General features: G+C 36.9%; 1 protein-coding gene across 6 annotated transcripts in view; it reads left to right on the top strand.

The window, feature by feature from the left end:
- NEK1 (NIMA related kinase 1) overlaps positions 1-20,618 on the top strand; it is a 218,471-nt gene that overhangs the window by 3,329 nt on the left and 194,524 nt on the right. For all 6 annotated transcript variants that reach the window (XM_044224829.1, XM_044224832.1, XM_044224827.1 and 3 more), the window contains exons 3-5: positions 6,594-6,742; positions 7,163-7,259; positions 14,528-14,625. In XM_044224829.1, the coding sequence (XP_044080764.1) occupies positions 6,626-6,742; positions 7,163-7,259; positions 14,528-14,625 (312 nt within the window). In that variant the 5' untranslated portion in view covers positions 6,594-6,625. The remainder of the gene's footprint in view (positions 1-6,593; positions 6,743-7,162; positions 7,260-14,527; positions 14,626-20,618) is intronic.

Below are 20,618 nucleotides of genomic sequence, written 5' to 3'. Positions count from 1 at the left end.
TTTAACATTAATTACATTCCTTTTTGTTGTTAACTTGTAACTTCAATCCTTTATTTTTCTGTTAGATTAGCTTTTTGGTTCTATGAATATGAGAATGTTTTATTTATTAGAAAAATAAGCCCTTGGTGATATGAACTAATATGTATATATATCATATATACATATTTTTCTTTTTGTCATTTGAATTTTGACTTATACTAGCTTTTCTTATACATTTTTTTAAAGATTATTTATTTATTTAACAGACAGAGATCACAAGTAGGCAGAGAGGCAAGCAGAGGGAGAGGTGGGGAAGCAGGCTCCCCGCTGCGCAGAGAGCTGGATGTGGGGCTCGATCTCAGGAGATCATGACCTGAGCTGAAGGAAGAGGCTTAACCCACTGAGCCACCCAGGCACCCATCATGATGTTTTAAAAATATTTTATTTATTTATTCGACAGAGAGAGACACAGCGAGAGAGAGGGAACACAAGCAGGGGAAGTGGGAGAGGGAGAAGCAGGTTTCCCACCGAGCAGGGAGCCTGATGTGGGGCTCGATCCCAGGACCCTGGGGTCATTATCTGAGCCAAAGGCAGACACTCAACAACTGAGCCACTGAGGTGCCCCATAGTTTTTTCTTTTTTAAGTGGGCTCCACGCCCAACGTGGAGCTTGAACTTATGACCCTGGGATTGAGACTGGAGCAAAGATCAAGATTTGGACACTTAACTGACTGAGCCACCCAGGCACCCCTTGTATACATGTTTTTTATGTAGTTGTATTAATACTTCAAGGCTTTTTGGGTTTGTGTCATACGAAGCTTCTCTACTCTAAGATTATAAAAGTCATTCTTCCATGTTTTATTGCTATTTTTGTTTTTTTTCTTACATTTAAGTAGTTTATTATCTAGAATTTATATTGATGTGAAGTGAAGAAAATGGGTTTAAGTTTTTCTCTTCCATATTACTACCTAGTTGTCTAAATACCGTTTATTTAAAAAATCTAACTTTTTCCCACCAATTTGAAATGTCACCATGGTCATCCACCAAGTTAAAAATATGATGTTTTGTTTTTGTTTGTTTTGAAAGAGAAAGAGAGAAAGGTAGGGGAGGAGTTGCAGAGAGAAGGAGAATCCTGAGCAGCCTTCACAACCAGCATGGAGCCAGATGCTGGGCTTAATCTCATGACCCTGAGATCATGACCTGAGCCAAAATAAAGAATCAAGGGGCGCCTGGGTGGCTCAGTGGGTTAAAGCTTCTGCCTTCGGTTCAGGTCATGATCCCAGGGTCCTGGGATCAAGCCCCGCATTGGGCTCTCTGCTTAGCAGGGAGCCTGCTTCCTCTTCCCTCTCTCTCTGCCTGCCTCTCTGCCTACTTGTGATCTCTATCTGTCAAATAAAATAAATAAAATCTTAAATAAATAAATAAAGAAAGAATCAAAATCTTAACTGATTGAGCCACCCAGGTGTCCCCCCAAAAATGTTTTTATATGTTTCTGGACGTTCAATTATTTGCCTATCAGTTTCATAATTATTGTAGCATTATATTGTGTTTTGATATTGAATAGAAAAGTCTTCCTTCATTAGTCTTTTTCTTCTTTTTTCAGTATTCTTCTTTTCTCATACTAACTTCAAATCAGCTTGTCTAATCACTGTCACCCACAAAGATTGTGTTTTTGATAGGTCAGAATAAATGTAGAGACTAAGAATTAAAATCTTTTTGATATTAGATCTTTCCACCTTTTTTTTTTTTTTTTGGCGTGTTTTTGTTCTTTCTTGAATATTTTCTGTTGGTTCATTTTCCAGATTAATAGTCCTGACTTCTACTGTATCCTGAGTGCTATAAAACCCTTGCAGTGCCTTCTTAATTTCACATATCTTGTATTTCATTCTAGAATGTTCATTTAATTTTCAAAAATAAATGTCAGTTCTTTGTTGAAGTTCTCCATCTTAAAGAAAAATCACTTTTGTTCATCTTTTCTTTTTATTTTCTTGAACATATTTCTTATGGTTATTTAAAATCCGTATTTGAATCATTTGGATTCTATTTCTATTGTTTCTTTTGGTCTTGGGCTATTTAGTTCTTCTTCTTCTACATACCTCATAACATTTTACTGGATGTTGTAAATAAAGTCATAGAGGCTCTGGAACATGTATCTTCCAAAAAATTTTTATGTTTTATTCTGGAAGGTTGATGGGAGTATCAGTAGATTACCTTCCTTGATCCTGTCAAGGAATGTTGTTAGGCTCTCCTAGGACTAGTCTGTTTCAGACTTGCCCTTTGTATGCACAACTTAGGAATGGGCTAACTGACAGGAGACAAATTTATATGGAGAATTTGGGGCTTTTCCTGTTCTTTTTCCTTTCTCTAGGACTTTGGCAGCCTTAAACTCTGACTTCTCTCTCCTTAGCTCAGTAAGATTGCTGCTTTCTACTTAAATTCCATCATGCTATGCCGCAATTTGGAAAATGTCTTCAGGGAGAAGGTTGGGATGGATGTGAAACTGACTAATGTTTTCCCACCTCTCAAGGATTATAGCCCCTCAATTCCTGTTGGTCAATTATTCATTTTACTAAGAGTTTTTGATTGTTTTGGGAAGTGGGATGGTCTGATAATGAGCTACAGCATCATGATTGGAACCATTTATGATGTCAGCCTTCACTTAATCTCCCATATCAGATATGATACCGTTCTCAGCTGTGTTAGTATCACTAATCTAGAGACATCTCTAGTCTTTTGCCAACACAAGAAGAGGTATGGTCACCTGACTGAGAGGGGTGGAGGAGGCAAACTGTCTAACTGCTTATTACATAGTCTTTCAGCCAATTTTGTTTTAGTTCTGATATCCTCACTCTAAGAGCACCTTATTCTAATTATTGAGCTAGTCTATAGTGGAAATTGACTTATTTGCCACTGCTGGGTTACAATACAGCTTTCTCTATTCTCCTAAGTCAGTTGCTACTTATTCTTATGTTTGTTAGCTTCCAGAAATTTGTTGCTATTGCTTACTCTCCATTTTTGCCTTTTTTTTTAAATTTTTTTTTTAATTTTAAATTTTTTTTTCATTTGACAGAGATCACAAGTAGGCAGAGAGACAGGCAGAGAGAGAGAGAGAGTAGGAAGCAGACTCCCCGCTGAGCAGAGATTCCCGATGCGGGGCTCAATCCCAGGATCCTGGGATCATGATCTGAGCCGAAGGCAGAGGCTTAACCCACTGAGCCACCCAGGCGCCCCCATTTTTGCCTTTTTGATCTCTTTAAAGTTGTATTTGGTTTAGGAAAGAAGTAGAGGTAGAAGTAGAGGTTCAGTTTAATATGTTTAATTCTAAATTGTACTTTTTTTTTTTACTTTTTAAAGATACAGGCTGAAGAAATTATTCTTGTGTTGGGGCACCTGGGTGGCTCAGTGGGTTAAGCCTCTGTCTTTGGCTCAGATCATGATCCCAGGGTTCTGGGATTGAGCCCCTCATTGGGCTATCTGCTCAACGGGGACCCTGCTCCCCCCCCACCTCTCTCTCTGTCAAGTAAATAAATAAAATCTTAAAAAAAATTCCTCTTGTGTCTTCTTTTGATTTCTCTGAAGGAAAGGCTTTGGCCATATCTGACATTCCTACTTTTTGTGGCTAATGGTACAATTTTATTTTTTTTATTTTTTTTTTAAAGATTTTATTTATTTATTTGACAGAGAGAGATCACAAGTAGGCAGAGAGGCAGGCAGAGAGAGAGAGGAGGAAGCAGGCTCCCTGCTGAGCAGAGAGTCCGATGCGGGATTCGATCCCGGGACGCGAGATCATGACCTGAGCCGAAGGCAGCGGCCTAACCCACTGAGCCACCCAGGTGCCCCTGATGGTACAATTTTAAACAATGTTGAAGTTTCCTATTTTCTGATCTACTCAACTCTTTTATTTTCGTCTCTTTGCATCCTAGATTATTGGAGTTGGTAGGGCCCTTAAGATAGCACTATGTTTAAACTGTTAGTGTTTTCAGGTGAAGGAACCAAGGTGCAGAGGTCAAGTGGTTTGCTTTTTGGTCATAAATCTTTTCTCTTTCAAATCCATTGCTTTGCTTGTTATATCACATAACTCTTTGGAAAGCTCAAATGTCAAAAATGTCTTTGGTTTTATGCTTTGAAATGTCTTTAATATTATAGATATAAAGTTGATAAAATAGTTGGAGACCTTAAGAATACTGTCAAGTTTGTATATGATTTTCATTTGATGCTGGAAACTGAAGCATAGAAAGGACAAACACTCCTATTTTCAGTTTATTACAAATATGAAATTGGGACAGGATTACTGTGTTCCTTCAGTTATACATTATGATGATTGTGGATGTAGAAACCTATAGTACGTTTCTCATTCAGTTTGAGAAATCTTTTAGGATTGTAATTCAGCTGGGAAGTCTCATGACTAGGAAATAAATACTCGGTTAAATATGTTGTAAGACACTGAAAGCACTCTATTTTGTCATGTTTCCCCCTTCACTTCCCTCCAGTTACCACAGTAGTCTCATGTAGATTCTGCAGGAAAGGAGGAGTTGTGAGTTTCTCTGAAACTCATTTACAGCATAGTTTTTATTCAGAAAACTTTCTGCTTTGACATCATTTGATGGCATTAGAGTCATCCTTCTTCACTACCAGGGGTAGTAGATCTCCTATACTGAGTTGTCAGAAACACAATGATCAGTAATGTGATAGGCAGTACTGTGCAATACTAGGGACTCTTGGAGCTTCCGTTTTGTTAGTGTGGTCCCTGGAAAGGAACTGGCAACTAAATTTTGAGGCAGGGCCAAGTTGACAAATTTTGTTTCTTTTTTTTTGGCAGCAGTCACAGAATAATGAGGGTTGTGAAATATGGTTATTATTTAATGTAATTTGACTTATGAAATTTAGTTTTCTAAGATGAGTTTATCTTGATTTTTTTTTTCTAAATAGCATGGTAATGTAATATACTCATGTCCTGGAGAAATCATTAAATTCTGGCTGGTGCCCAGGTAATCATTATATTATGCCAGCTGACCAAGCGTGGACTTGAGAGTATATATGTTTGGAATGACTTTAACTCACTGATGGTGCTGTATTGCTATTGTAATCATTAATTTCTTATTTCTCTCCAAGTTGCCAAAAGTCTTGTCCTATTTTGAAATGCAATATGGTTATAATGTTTTCTAAGGTAGAAGAAGGTTCTTGCCTACAAAATTTTCTAAGGTATAGTTATCCAATTAATTTTATCAGAGGCTGGGTTCTGGACGTTGGTTTTATAAGCCCTGAATATAAATTTTGTCATTTAAGGAGATTGGATCATATTTTAGAGGCAGAGTAAAATTAAGCAAATTTGGTATTGATGAATGAAATGAGAACATGGATTTGTTAATTTACAATGAGAAATATATAAACTGTCACAGAAATTTTATTATGGCCTTCGTAACAAGCCCATTTTCTCCTAGAAGGGAATCATACATAGAAAGCTGCTTGATGTAAATGGAAATAGAAGAGGGCAAGTTAGGTAAATTAAATATTCATTAGTTTAAATTGATATAGTGAATTCAGGTATCTCCACAATAAGAGTAGTCTTGCCAATAGGTAGTGCTCATGATTGTCTTGTGACCATATCATTCTCTTTCCCTCCTCCTTCCCTTTGACTTTTTTAAGCTTTCACTAACTAGCTTTTAGACTCTGACTTTGTTCCCACCCATCACTCTCCTGAAATTAACTATTGCTAAAGTTGCTAATGACCTTTGTCAATATCTTAGTCTGGTAAGGATCTAATTATGATACCAAAAGGACAAATATAAAGACCAATAACATGTTTAGTTAATATCAAAATAAATTTTTATATTTAAATACAATTGAAAGGCAGATAGCATAGAAAGAAAAAATATTTTTGACAGAGGAGGGCTAACATACTCATTAAAGAGGGGAATTTTAGAAATTACTAAAAAGACTATTCAAAAAGAAAATGAAGAAAGAACATGAATGAACAGTTCAAAAAAGATTACAAATGTTCAGTATATGTGGAGGAATTTTTCAAATTAACTGATAAGCAAAAGAAATTAAAAATGAGACACCATTTTTCTGTCAAATGTAGAAGTAACAACAGCAACAAATAGTGACCAGAATTTTAACATGTGCATATTCTTTGGGCAAATAATTTATCCTAGGGATATCCTTATAATAGGGTACATAAAAATGTATGTACTGAAATTTTATCTAAAGTTCTTCTGTAATAGCAAACAGTGTAAACAATTTTAATGCCTAATAAGAGGATTAGTTTAATAACTTTCAGACACACATTCTTATTGGAGATAATAAAGTAATGCTGCCAAATAATTCACATAGGGAAAAGTTTGTCTGTCTATCCATATACATTAAGTAAATTTAGTATTTGACTTTCCAAATCATTTTTATAAAATTGAAATGTCATTGTTTTTCTCTTTTTAGTTATAACTATGTCACATGAGTAAAACTCAGATAAAGTTAATTTAACTTTGAGTAAAGATTTTAAATATCTGGTTTTTAAGTAAGCAAATCACTAAGGAATTACAATTGAATTAAATACTGTTAATGGTTATGGAAGACATGTTTTATCTCTATTAACTGTTAACTTTTTTAAATGTCTAGTATATCTGTTAAGATGCCTTAGAAAAAGAATCATGGAGAAGTATGCTAGACTACAGAAGATTGGAGAAGGTTCATTTGGAAAAGCCATTCTTGTTAAATCTACAGACGATGGCAAGCAATATGTTATCAAGGAAATTAACATCTCAAGAGTAAGTATATTTTTTGTTTGGTTAATTCAGTGAATACTCTGATTTCAATGGGCTCATTGTTAGAGAATTTTAAAAAAAGTATATGGCATGGCATAACATAAAGTGAAAGGCTACCATAATCACAGAGAGAACCACTAATTTTAGAATAGTCTGTATATCCTTGCAGTATTTTCTATGCTGTGCGCTAATGTTTATGTATTTAAGTGTTTTAAAAAATACACTTACTGTTCTGTAACTTAATCTGATTTGAACATCTTAAAATGTTTTTACTTGTGGATTCCACTTTTCTTTTAACTTCTGCTTTATTTTGTTGTTTTGACTATGCTTTATATTGTTTTTTTTTAACCACTCTTATTGATGGACATTTAGATGGTTTACTGATGGTCTAATTTAATATTTTCTTTTTCTCTCCCATTTAAGATGTCCAATAAAGAAAGGGAAGAATCAAGGAGAGAAGTTGCAGTATTGGCAAACATGAAGCATCCAAATATTGTCCAGTATAGAGAATCATTTGAAGGTCAGATAAATTTTGCAAGAAAGTTCAAAGGAACTAAGCCATATGACAACTTTCGGATATTTTACTTATAAAGTATTTTCAGGAAGAAAAGTATATTGTTATTGCCTCAGTACATATGCATATTCTTATCAACTTGATTCTAGGGTAATACAAAAGTTACTGGTGGGAAGTCTGTATGAATGGAGGTCTCAGTTCTTGTATTGCCCATGAGAAGATTTATGTGGTTATCTGTGCTCTAATAAAGACAGCCAGAAGGAGAGTAGCAAACAAAAAGCAGTTTATTAAAGTGAATGTACAGGGGTGTCTGGATCGCTCAGTCGGTTAAGCATCTGCCTTCTGCTTGGGTCATGATCTCAGTGTCTTGGGACTGAGTCCGCATTAGGCTTCCTACTCGGTGGGAAGTCTGCTTCTCCCTCTCCCTCTGCTGCTTCCTCTACTTGTGCTCATTCTTGCTTGCTCACTCTTTCTCTCTTTCTCTGTCAAATAAATAAATAAAATGGTAAAAAAAAAAAAGTGAATGTACACTGTCAACATGGGAGAGTGGGGACATTTTTTTGTTATTAGATATTTGTTGCATCTCTATTGGCTGGAAAGAACATCTGTGATGTATTGTGGGTCTGTTTTTATATTATTTAATTTTTTAAAGATTTTATTTATTTGAGAGAGAGAGCAAGTAAGACAGAGCATGAGAGGGTAGAAGGTCAGAGGGAGAAGCAGAATCCCTGCTGAGCTGGGAGCCCCGATGCAGGACTAGGTCTCAGAACTCCGGGTTCATAACCTGAGCAGAAGGCAGTTTCCTAACCGACTGAGCCACCCACGTGCCCTGTGGATCTGTTTTTAGTCATTTGGGAGACTCCTTCCATGAATTGGGAGGGAGAGTTTTTAGCCTTACAAGGTTTGTACAGAAAGGTGTGGGCATCCTTTCTCCATCTGGTGGGGCTGTACCCACAATTCAAATGCATTATGAGTCTAGGGCTAAGGTTACGCTGGGGCAGATGTGGCTGAGGAGAGTGCTTGGTTTGCACCTATGGCTCTTTAGTTTGTTAGCCCCAGGTCTTGGAAGCCACAAGATCAGATATTGTGTCCCAGGCTTTTAATGTATAGCTTATTTATCACTGTCCTTACCTCCAGCCCTTATCTATTGCACAGATAAGGGCTGGAAGGGAATGGGAAGTCCCACTCCCCTTCAAGAATTGGGACTCTGGGGGCACCTGGGTGGCTCAATGGGTTAGAGCCTTTGCCTTCTGCTCAGGTCATGATCCCAGGGTCCTGGGATCGAGCTCCGCATCAGGCTCTCTGCTCAGCAGGGAGCCTGCTTCCTCCTTTCTCTCTCTGCCTGCCTCTGCCTACTTGTAATCTCTGTCAAATAAATAAATAAAATCTTTTTTTTTTAAAAAATAAATAAAATCTTAAAAAAAAAAGAACTGGGACTCTGCCTTGGGGCATTCCTTCCACTGCTCAGGTCTAGCTTCTACCCAACACTACACCATACTGTCCATGTGTAATTTTATATTGACTCACTGTTACTCTGATTGCTTAAAAAGAAGCCATATGGTTGGGGCGCCTGGGTGGCTCAGTGGGTTAACCGCTGCCTTCGGCTCAGGTCATGATCTCAGGGTCCTGGGATCGAGTCCCACATCGGGCTCTCTGCTCGGCAGGGAGCCTGCTTCCTCCTCTCTCTCTCTGCCTGCCTCTCTGCCTACTTGTATCTCTCTCTGTCAAATCAATAAATAAAATCTTTAAAAAAAAAAAAAAGAAGAAAAAAAAAAAAAAAAAAAAAAGAAGCCATATGGTTAAGTGTAAAAATTTGTACAAAGCAAGGACAGCAATTTATATCATTTTAAATTAAACTTCTTTTAAAGTGCTACCACTACTGCCACTAAGAAAATGTTCTGATTTTTAGAAAGGGATCCTTCTTATTTGTGTTCTCTTATTCACCTCATTATCATAGTAGTGAGTTATATTGAAAGTGGTCTCAGGTTCTTAAAAATATCATAGCTTAAAATGTTATATGTTGTTTTGGAAATATATACTATTATATTTGGTAATGCAGGAACTAAGATAGAACAAAGCTTCTCTAAAGACAGGTCAAGATGGTTTGTTGAAGTCCTTTGAATTCATGCCCATTATCATAAATCCCTACACATTACAAAACAAAGTATGTTTGGGCATCTGGGTGGCTCAGTGGGTAAAGCCTCTGCCTTCAGCTCGGGTCATGGTCTCTGGGATTGAGCCCCGCATTCAAGTGAGGAGCCTGCTTTCCCCTTTCTCTCTGCCTGCCTCTCCGCCTACTTGTGATCTCTCTCTCTGTCAAATAAATAAAATCTTTAAAAAAGTAAAAAACATATGTATGTATACATATATGTAGTATATGCATGTAAGTATACATATATAGTATATGTGTATAAATGCATGTGTATAGTATATGTATATATATACTGTATGTGTATATTTGTGTACCATATGTGTATATATACTGTGTATTTTTATACTGTGTGTGTATATGTATGTGTGTATATATATGTATATATATTTAATTTGACAACATTAACAGTTTATTTAAGGCAATGGTGGTGGGAAGGAAAAAGGAAACAAAGAATAGCTTCTTCCGGTCCTGAGTTTCTAGCTGCTTATGAGTCCTAAGTTTATAATCATGTTTTTTCTCCTTCTACAACAAATTCCTTGTTCTCCTTTGCCCTCTGCAACATCTTGGCTGAGTGTGTTCTGTTTTACCTAGTGGAATAACACAAACCTTTATCACTGGAGGATCTGAGTCTTTGCGAGTACTATATTTGTTGCACTTTTTCATTAATTATGGCTATTTTGCAAGCGAGTAAAAGAGGAACCTCAGTGAGTTCCAGTAATAGTCCTCCTTGACTTGATTGTGTTGCAGCAACACAATTTCCTCTTGATAATCACAATTAAGCACTCCAGACAGTATGGTGACTCTTTTTTTTTTTTTTAAAGATTTTATTTATTTATTACTTGAGAGAAAGAGAGAGAAAGATAGCATGAGAGGAGAGAGGTCAGCGGGAGAAGCAGACTCCTTGTCAAGCTGTCAAGCAGGGAGCCTGATGTGGGACTCAATCCCAGGACTCCAGGATCATGACCTGAGCCGAAGGCAGTCGCCCAACCAACTGAGCCACCCAGGTGCCCCAGTATGGTGACTCTTAAAAATAATTGAGATTAAAAGTAGTAGATAGTTCAAATGACTGCTCTAATACAGTCTGAATTAGAGCAGAAGTATACTCATTCCCAGATTAACTGGGTACATACTAAAGTAGAACATGCTTTAAAAAAATATGGATCAATTAACACATTATGTCATAAGGTGTACTGTATTTTATGATGGTAGTGAAATTATCATTTATGCACGTTTATGTGTACAGGAGTACAGTGTTAACTATCTTCTTCCCATGAGCTTAGATTTCTTTATCTTTCTCCTCAGATCTCTTTCAGTTTCTTTTCTCTTCCATCACCAAAATTTTAGTATTTCAAATAAAAAGCTTTTAATGTATGTCAACAAATACTCTAGGAGTTTTTTTTTTAAAGATTTAAAAGATTTTATGAATACTGTTTTTCTGAAAATAAATAAATTGGAAAAAAAAAAGATTTAAAAGATTTCTAAAGATTTTATTTTATCTGAGGGAGGGTTGTATCTCACCTGTAAGATCACAGCCTGAGTTGAAACCAAGAGTCAGACACTGAACCAACTGAGCCACCCAAGGAGCCCCATCTCTTGCTGTTTTGCAGCTTCTCTCGTTATCACCACTTTTTGCCATTCAAACCATGTGTCCTGGTGTAGACCTTCTTACACTGACCTTGTTGGGGGCTCTTTGTACCCACTGAATCTGGACTTCTGTTTCCTTTGCCAGGTTAAGGAAATTTGTAGATATTTTATCTTCAAATACATTTTCTGCCCCCTTTTCTCTTCTCCATCTAGGATCCTTATAATGTGATTTATTAATGATCCTTGATGGTGTCCCTGAGTTCCCAAATCCATCTTTTATTTTTTTTCTCTCTCCTATTCTATTTGATTGCTTTCTATTACTCCTGGTTGCTGATCCATTCCTCTACTTTCTTTAGTCTGCTTTCTATTACATCTAGTGTATTTTTATTTTTATTTTTTCCAAAGATAGATGTATGTATGTATGTTTGTTTGTATGTATTTACGTGTGAGCATGAGTTGGGAAGCGCAGAGGGAGGGAATCTTAAAGCAGAATCTTCAAGCAGACTCCCCACTGAGCAGAGAGCCTGACATGGGGCTCATTCTCACCACCCATGAGATCATGACCTGAGCTGAAACCAAGCGCTGTAGGCTCAGATGACTGATCCACCATATCTACTGTAATTTTCTTTTTTTTTTCTACTGTAATTTTCAATTTAAGTTACTGATTTCTTCATCTCTGATTCATTCTTTTTTATTTCTATCTCTGTATTAAGAGTCTCACTGAGGTCCTTCACTCTTTTCTCAAGTCCAGTGAATATCTTTACGATCATTACTTCAAATTCTCTGTCAGGCATATTACTTATCTGTTTGTTTGGGTCTCTTATGGCAATTTTTGTCCTGTTTATTCACTTGGGATGTATTCCTCTGTTTCTTTATATTTTCTAACACTCTGTGTCTGTTTCTGTAATGTTAGGAAAGTCTTCCTACATTTTGGCTCTTGAAAGTAGTCGCCTTATGAAGAAGAGGTCCTATAGTGCCATGCAGTGCAATGACCTCTCTTCACCAGAACCTGGCATTTCACGGTGTCTCCTGTGTGTGATATGTATATGGCATTGTTGTGGCTGAGCTGCGTTTGTTTTTAATTAGCTTGTCTGCACTGGTTCACTTTGCCTGTTGTAGGCATTGTTTGGTCCCTGTGTTGTTGGTAGGCCAGTCTGGGATTGCCTTGGGTTTGAGTTGAGTTAGAATAGGAATTAACTAGAGGTGCAGTAGCACGAAAATGCAATGCACTCTCCATTTGTTTTTCCCCTCAGAAACTTTCACTGGTGGGTGGGGCCTGCATTCAGGCCAGGCGTCTGCCTCCAGCCCATGCTTGGGGCACAGTTGGTCTGGTGTGTGGTTATCTTTCCCTGTCTCTCAGACCTGAGTCACTTTGGAGGGCTGATAGCCCCTGTTGGGGCTGATTTCAGCCTGCTAGGCTTGTGGCACTGTTTTGGATAGGCTCTGGCCAGGGGCATATTGAAAGGGGCAGGTCTGTAGGAAAATGTGGGTACAGGGTGTAGGGTGTTAGCAAAGTTTGTGTGGGTCTGCTGTTGTAGGAAACGTGGAAGAAGGACCTGGCTGGAGGGACTGTACCTGCAGGATGTGCTGTTAGCAAGCTAGGTGGAGAGTGTTGGCACTGCACTAGTTCTCGAAGGTGTCCATGTATCTAGGCTGGGGGATGGGGGAGTTTTATGGAGCCTACCAGTTCTTCTGCTCCTGGAGAAGTGTCCCTACATCCCTTTCCCTCCTGCACATGCAGATTAGTAAATTACTCCCCCTCCCTTATATCCCGGGCATTTTTCTTAGTGCTGCTTCTCTGCTGGGCCGTTTGTTGTGTTGTCTCTAAGAGTGGGGACAGTTTCCTGTTGCTCTCTCACTTTCCTAAAGCTGAGCATGCTGATTTTTAATGTTCTAGATGTTAAGCCCTGCTGATTATAAGAGCTCATGAAATTATGCCCCACATAATGATTTTTACAGCCAAATGTGGGCATTCATCTTCTCTTGCAGGTTCCCTGTGCCTGGGGTGCCTGCAGTACCTGGGGTGCCTGGGCTTAGTGTCTGTTTCCTTCTCCTCTCCACACCATGGTGTCTCTCCCTTCTTTCCTCCTGAAGGCAATCCTATGGACCTATTTAGCTCCTGACCCCATCTCTACCCTTCCTACGCTCTTCCATCTGGCCTCTTCCCTACATTTAGCTGTGGAGAGTCCCAATCTTCCAGTCGTTTTCTGGTTTATTTACATTGATGTGATTGTTACCTGGTTTTATCCATGAGAGGAGGTGAGGCCAGGATCCTCCTACTCCACCATCTTCCTTAGAAGTGCCCACGAATTATAAAGAATCTTAATTAGTCAGTCATATAGATTCCCAGTCCATGGCACATTAGGAGCAGTTTATAAAAAAGGAAGTATGAGAACTATGGGTAACAGAAACACTACACAGGGTGCAAGGTACAAGTACTGATGGAATTAGGCTATAAGCAGAGAGAAGTAAGGGAAGTGAAAGCTGTTCTTTGAGTTGGAGTTAGTCTCACTGGTAAGTGAGTTTAGTAATGTTAGAAGTTATATCAACTACTCCCTAATTTGTGCAGAATAAGCATAGTGTTAATCTAAGAATAAAGGTGGAGGGAGGGATGAGAAGGGTTCTTCTAGTCCTGTCTACCCAGGGGAAGAGTGATAGAAGCCTTTCTTTCTGTGGACTGAGACATAAAGGGAAATAAAGTATTGCCCTATTTTCATGTTGCTCACAGATTATATCTAATTTTTAAAAATAGAAGTAAAATCAAATAAAGCTCCAGCAGTTGTACATTATTATTCACCGTTGAATCCCTAGAGTTCATTGCAATATCTGTTATTTGTTTAGTAAGTAATTGATTAAGTGGATGAAACAAAGCTGAAAAGTAATGGTAAATTGAAAACCAAGTTATAACCCATCTTTGATAAATTGGTAGAAAAGCATTTTTTTATAGATGATGTTTAAGGAAATCTATTAAATGAAACCAAGTATATTTATCTGCATTTTGTCTGTATTCCGGAGATGTTTAGATCATTGTGGATATGCTATTCAATTAGATGCTGTATTCTTAGTAGAAAATCATTGATGATAGAGCTGCTTGTTAAACCAGGTTATCATACAATCTGTATAAGCAGTATACCTTAATTTTGTAGTCTAATTCTTTTGAAGGTGGTTCTGTTTTTAGTGGAACATAATTAATCACTGTGTTTTAGTAAACCCTTAAGTACCTTTAATTTAGCTGTGCTTTTGACTTACATTATCATATGGTTTCACTTGTGGAGTATAAGGAATAACATGGAGGACATTGGGAGAAGGAGAAGAGATGGGAGTTGGGGCAAATTGGAGTGGGGGACGAACAATGAGAGACTGTGGATTCTGAGAAACTAAGGGTTTTGGAGGGGAGGTGGGTGAGGGATGGGTGAGCCTGGTGGTGGGTATTAAGGAGGACATGGAGCACTGGGTGTGATGCATAAAGAATGAATCTTAGAACACACACACAAAAAAAAGATTAAAAAAAATGAAATGTCATGTTTATATTTTGTAGAAAATGGCTCTCTCTACATAGTGATGGATTACTGTGAAGGGGGCGATCTGTTTAAACGAATTAATGCTCAGAAAGGCATTTTGTTTCAAGAGGATCAGGTGAGTTAGCATTGTAGGAGATTGACTCTTAATCCTTGTTATTCAGAAGCAATTCAAAATTTATATATGTGTTTACTTGTAACTATAAAATTCTTAATTTAATTACTAGGAGAGTTTGATATCATTCTAATATCTCAGTCATATTTCTGTTCTAATTAGCTTCCACCTTAGTCATTTCTCCGTCTCACTTCCTGTCTATAGTAATATTATAATATTTATAATGTATGTTATATCCTTTGTGTATGAATAAACACTTATATTTATGTATATAACCCAATTATTCATTATAACTAGTTAAGTATTCTGTATTCTGTCTGGCTTTCTGCTAATAGACCACATTTTCCTAAAATGTGGCTTTCCTAGGTAATTCCAGCTCTGGAAGCCTTGCATTGACAACTGCATTAAATCTAATCTCTGTTTTGACCTCAAGGATCTTTAAAATATGACCTTATCCTACTGAGGCAGTCTTATTTTTTTCCTAGTATTACCTAATGTGTACCCCTTTTCATTTATTTAACAAATATTTATTGAGCATTCACTTTGTTAGGCACTATTTGTGTTGGGAACACATGCTCATATATCTCATTCTTCTTCCTGTGTAGTTATTCTATTATTTCTTTTATTTTAGTAACACATCCCTGCCAACTCTCTTACTAATATTCTACCTTTTTTTTTTTCTTTTTTTACAGCTCAGCTCAAGTCCCAGCCTTTCCTTTGATTTTCCTTAACCACTCTAATCTTCTGTGATCTTTTCCTTCTCTACATTTCTATTGCATTTCTCATTATCACCCATTCTTAACTTGTGTGCTTTTACATAAGGAAATGGGGGAAACATTGTACTAAGAGTGTTGTATTTGTTTCTCTTAAATTTTATAATCCCCATGAATTAGTGTAGTTTTCTTTATTTAATAGGTAAGAAGTCTAACAGAGGTTAAGTAGCTTGCCCCAAATCATATAGTCAGTGTTTGAACCTACTTCTAACTCCAAAATTTATTTAATATTTGTTTACAAACTTAAGTTGTACAATTATTAAAAGGTTCAGAAATGGAAATAATTCTTTGCCTACTGTTCTGTCTCTGAAGATTACCACTGTTTTTAGTTTGGTACATTCTTCTAGGCTTTCTTCTTCATACTTGTACATGGAAATATATACATCAAGGTACACATATTCAGAAAGGGGATATTATACATAGCGTACTCTGTCTTGCTTTTGTCACTTAAAAATTATCTTGATTATCCCAACCTATAAATAGAACAAAGTGATGGTTGTGAGCGGGGAGTGAGAAGGAGGGGTAGGGCAAAATGGGTGTAGATGCATGAGAGATACAGGCTTCCATTTGTAGGATGAATATGTCATCGGAATAAAAGGCACAGCATAAGGAATATAGTCTGTGATATTGTAACAGCAGTGTATGGAGACAAATGGTAGCTACATGAGTGAACAAAGCATAATGTACAAACTTGCTAAATCACTATGTTGTACATCTGAAACTAATGTAACACTGTGTATCAGCTATTCTCAAAACAATTTAGAAAGTAACAAAAATGTTATTTATAATATGGAAAAAATGCAGCTTTCATTTAAAAAATTATCTTGATTATTGTTACATGTTCCTCTGTGTAGATCAGTTTTATTAGTTCTAACAGCTACATTATATCCATTGTAGCAAGGCCTGTGCTTTTTTATTTGTTCATACTCTATTTTCATTTCATTCCCATCAATAGGCTGCTATTTTAATATCTTTAATCAATATCTGCATATTTTTCCAAAATGGCTGTCACTGTCTTGTATTTTTAAATGCGTAACTGTTGTGTTACATCTTATTCAGTTTTATTTCTCCTCTTAGTACAGTTTCTGATCATTTGTTTTGCCTTCTGTGCATTTGTTGCTTCTGCTGTATAATGCTCCATTGATATTCATCCAAGTCTACACTTAATTTACTGTATCATGCACCCTTAATGTATGCTGAATAATTTCACATTATAATTGTTTCCCCAACAAGGTTGTAATTTACTATGGAGCAGAGATTACAGTTTTCACTGATGTCTTTTTTGGATACTTAGGAAAGCTGTGTCCATAAATTAATTGGCACAGCTAATCATTTGATAATACTGTGTTGATGGAGACTTTTAGCTTCTTGCCAGTAACTTGATAATACTAGGTAAGGTTCTGAAATCTTGAGTTATATTTTAGTTAAGTACTATTAAATAGGGTAATGTCATACTTTTCACTTTACTTATCCTGTTTCCACAGTTAAGCCTACTAGACAGAGCACAGAGCTTCAGAACTTGTGTTTGAATCATTTTTCTGCTTTTCAACTTGGTAATAGTTATGTTAACAAATGACTTAACTATTTTGAGACTATTTTCTCATTCTTTAATAGGGATGCTCATACCACATAGCCAACTTCACTATTGTGGTGAAGTCAAATAATCTATGCTAGTGTACAGAGTGCTGTTTTTTATTAGAATTTTATCTAATACCTTCCATTGCTTGTGCTTACATTTATTCTTTGTGTTTATTGGACTTTAAAAAATGCTTACTATTAGATTTCATAACATTCTCCTGTAAAGTACACTGATAGTCTGTGGATTTGGTTCTGCAGTTGGATAAATGTTCTTGGTACATAATGATGTATATATATGTATATATATGTATCTTGTGGGTTTTTTGTTAAGATTTTATTTATTTGACAGAAAGTGAGTGAGAGGAAATAGAAGGAGCTCAGGGGGAGCAGCAGAGGGAGAGGAAGAAGCAGACTCCCTGCTGAGCAGGGAGCCCGATATGGGGCTTGATCCCAGGACTCCAGGATCATGACCTGAGCCAAAGGCAGAAACTCAACCGATTGAGCCACCCAGGTGCCCCTATATGTATCTTGTTATCCTAGAAATTAGTATGGAAATCTATCTTATTTTATATATTTTTGTCCATCTCTGAGACTATTCCATAATAAACAATGAGAATTTGGCAAGTCTTTCTTTTAAGTTAATAATATTTTTTCTACCCTTCGAAAAGATGATTTGTTAACACAGATAACATTATTTATTTTAGCTTGGTTTTTTTTTTTTAACTTTATTTTATTTTTTCAGTGTTCCAAGATTCATTGTTTATGTGTCACACCCAGTGCTCCATGCAATATGTGCCCTCCTTAATACCCACCACCAGGCTCACCCAACCCTTACCCACCTCCCCTCCAAAACCCTCAGTTTGTATTCTCAGAGTCCATAGTCTCTCATGGTTCGTCTCCCCCTCCGATTTCCCCCAACTCCCTTTTCCTCTCCTTCTCCCAATATCTTCCATGTTATTCCTTATGCTCCACAAGTAAGTGAAACCATATGATAATTGACTCTCTCTGCTTGACTTATTTGACTCAGCATAATCTCCTCCAGTCCCATCCATGTTGATACAAAAGTTGGGTATTCATCCTTTCTTTCTTTCTTTTTATTTTATTATTTTACTATTTAAAATTTTGTTTTTTAATTTTTTAGGTATTCATCCTTTCTGATGGAGGCATAATATTTCATTGTGTATATGGACCATATCTTCTTTATCCATTTGTCTGTTGAAGGGCATCTTGGCTCTTTCTACAGTTTGACAGTTGTGGCCATTGCTGCTATGAACATTGGGGTACAGAAGGTCCTTCTTTTTACTACATCTGTATCTTTGGGGTAAATACCCAGTAGTGCAATTGCAGGGTCATGGGGTAGCACTATTTTAATTTCTTTTTTCTTTTTTTCTTTGTAATTTCTTAAGGAATCTCCACACTGTTTTCCAAAGTGGCTGCACCAACTTGCATTCCCACCTACAGTGTAAGAGGGTTCCCCTTTTCTCCACATCCTCTCCAGCACTTATTGTTACCTGTCTTATTAATTTTGCCCATTCTAACTGGTATATGGTGGTATCTCATTGTGGTTTTATTTTAATCTCCCTAATGGCTAATGATGATGAACATTTTTTTCATGTGTCTGTTAGCCATTTGTATGTTTTCTTTGGAGAAGTGTCTGTTCATGTCTTATGCCCATTTTTTGATGTGATTATCTGTTTTTTGAGTGTTGAGTTTGAGGAGTTCTTTATAGATCTTGGATATCAGCCATTTGTCTGTAGTGTCAATTGCGAATAACTTCTCCCATTCTGTAGGTTGCCTCTTTGTTTTGCTGACTGTTTCCTTTGTATTTTAGCCTATTTGAAACGGGAATTATTTAAAGAGAAACATCCTACTACTACTACATCCTACTACTTTCCGGACTTTGCAGCACAAAAACATAAAGGCCAGAGGCTATTTTTTGTTTTAGACTGCCAAGTAGCATGAGTCTGAGATGGGTTTTGTCCATTTCTAGAATAGAAGTGGGAAGAGCAAGACCTCTGAAACAAGATGATTCTCCAACTACTCAAGTCATTCTCTTCAGTCATACTTCCTTGTCTGCATCTTTGTTGGACAAAGCTCTATAGTTGGAAGTTAGGAAATTAAGTTATAGTTAGGAAGCAACTTAAATCTGTGCCTTTTAATCAGTAGTAAGCAATGAAATGAACTAAATAATCCTTGGATGGCCTTTGCCCACATAAATATTTAGACGATTTCCCACTATTTTTACCTTATTTCCAAGTTCTGGATAAATTTCCTGGTAGTCTACGATCAAAAGAAAGTAATTTTCAAATGTATACTTTTCCCAAAGGAAAGGGTCATCTCACATGGGTTTGCCCTAATATTTAGGTTCAGTGGGAGTGTTAATGAAGCATATAAGTACCTAGAGTTTTTTCTGATAATCTAGAGCCCTGCTGTATTGGGCTCTCCTAAGACAACAAAATTGATTTCTGTCCAGACGTTTTCATAAGGATCTTGGATTAGATTTTTAAAAAACATACAAACTATTATTTTCTTTTTTGTCCTAAGGCCAATACATTCTCCAGCAGATTTCACCTGTGGTACCTATAAATTTGGGTGATTTTCATTATTCCTGAAGGTTTCCAGTTCATCCATGGTTTTTGGCTATTAGGAAATGACCTTGCCAAGACCTTCTAAGTTAGGTACTAGGGCAGTTTCCTGGCAGTGTGATAAAGGAATTGGTTCCATATATATTTCTTAGTGTGGGCTTGTCATAACTGAATGAAAATAATTTTTAAGGTATGGCTTTATTGCACAATTGATTAGTTATTATTGAGAAAAAGTATAATTTTTTTTTTTACTTTAAAAAAAATTTTTTTTTTTTAGATTTATTTTACTTATTTGAGAGAGGGAGAGAGCATGCGCACACATGCATATACGTGTGTTGGGGGAGGGTCAAAGGGAGAGGAAGTGAGCCTGGTGGGGGGCTCGAAATCATGACCCCATGAATTGATTGTGCCACGTGGGTGCCCCAAGGAGTATAGATTTTTATTGAACTGATGAAAATTACAATATTGTCCTAAAAAGTAAAACTGTTTCTGAGTTCTGAGTGGGTCAGTGAGAATCAGATAATTACTTTAATATGTGATAATTCAATTTACAAAAGCATAATCTGCTGAGTTGAAGGCTAGAGATGGTTCTTAAGAAAAAAAATGGACTTCATGTGTTTATTAAATATAAAATTGGACATTAAGACTAATACCAGGGGGGCGCCTGGGTGGCTCAGTGGGTTAAGCCGCTGCCTTCGGCTCAGGTCATGATCTCAGGGTCCTGGGATCAAGTCCCGCATCGGGCTCTCTGCTCAGCAGGGAGCCTGCTTCCTCCTCTCTCTCTCTCTCTGCCTGCCTCTCTGCCTACTTGTAATCTCTCTCTGTCAAATAAATAAATAAAATCTTTAAAAAAAAAAAAAAAAAGACTAATACCAGTTGGGGCACCTTGGCTTAGGTCACTGGACTGAGTCCTACAACAGGTTCCCTGCTCAATAGGGAGTCTGTTTCTCCTTCTGCCTCTCTGCCCCCCCTTCTCTCTCTCTCTCAAGTAAATAAATAAAATTAAAAAAAAAGAATAATACCAATCATATTCCAAACAAGTACCCACAATTTAATTTCA

Source organism: Neovison vison, chromosome 11 (genome assembly GCF_020171115.1).
Source record: "Neovison vison isolate M4711 chromosome 11, ASM_NN_V1, whole genome shotgun sequence".
Taxonomy (NCBI): Eukaryota; Metazoa; Chordata; class Mammalia; order Carnivora; family Mustelidae; genus Neogale; species Neogale vison.
Note: the sequence above shows the minus strand (reverse complement) of the source record. Positions and strands in the feature narration are given on the sequence as shown.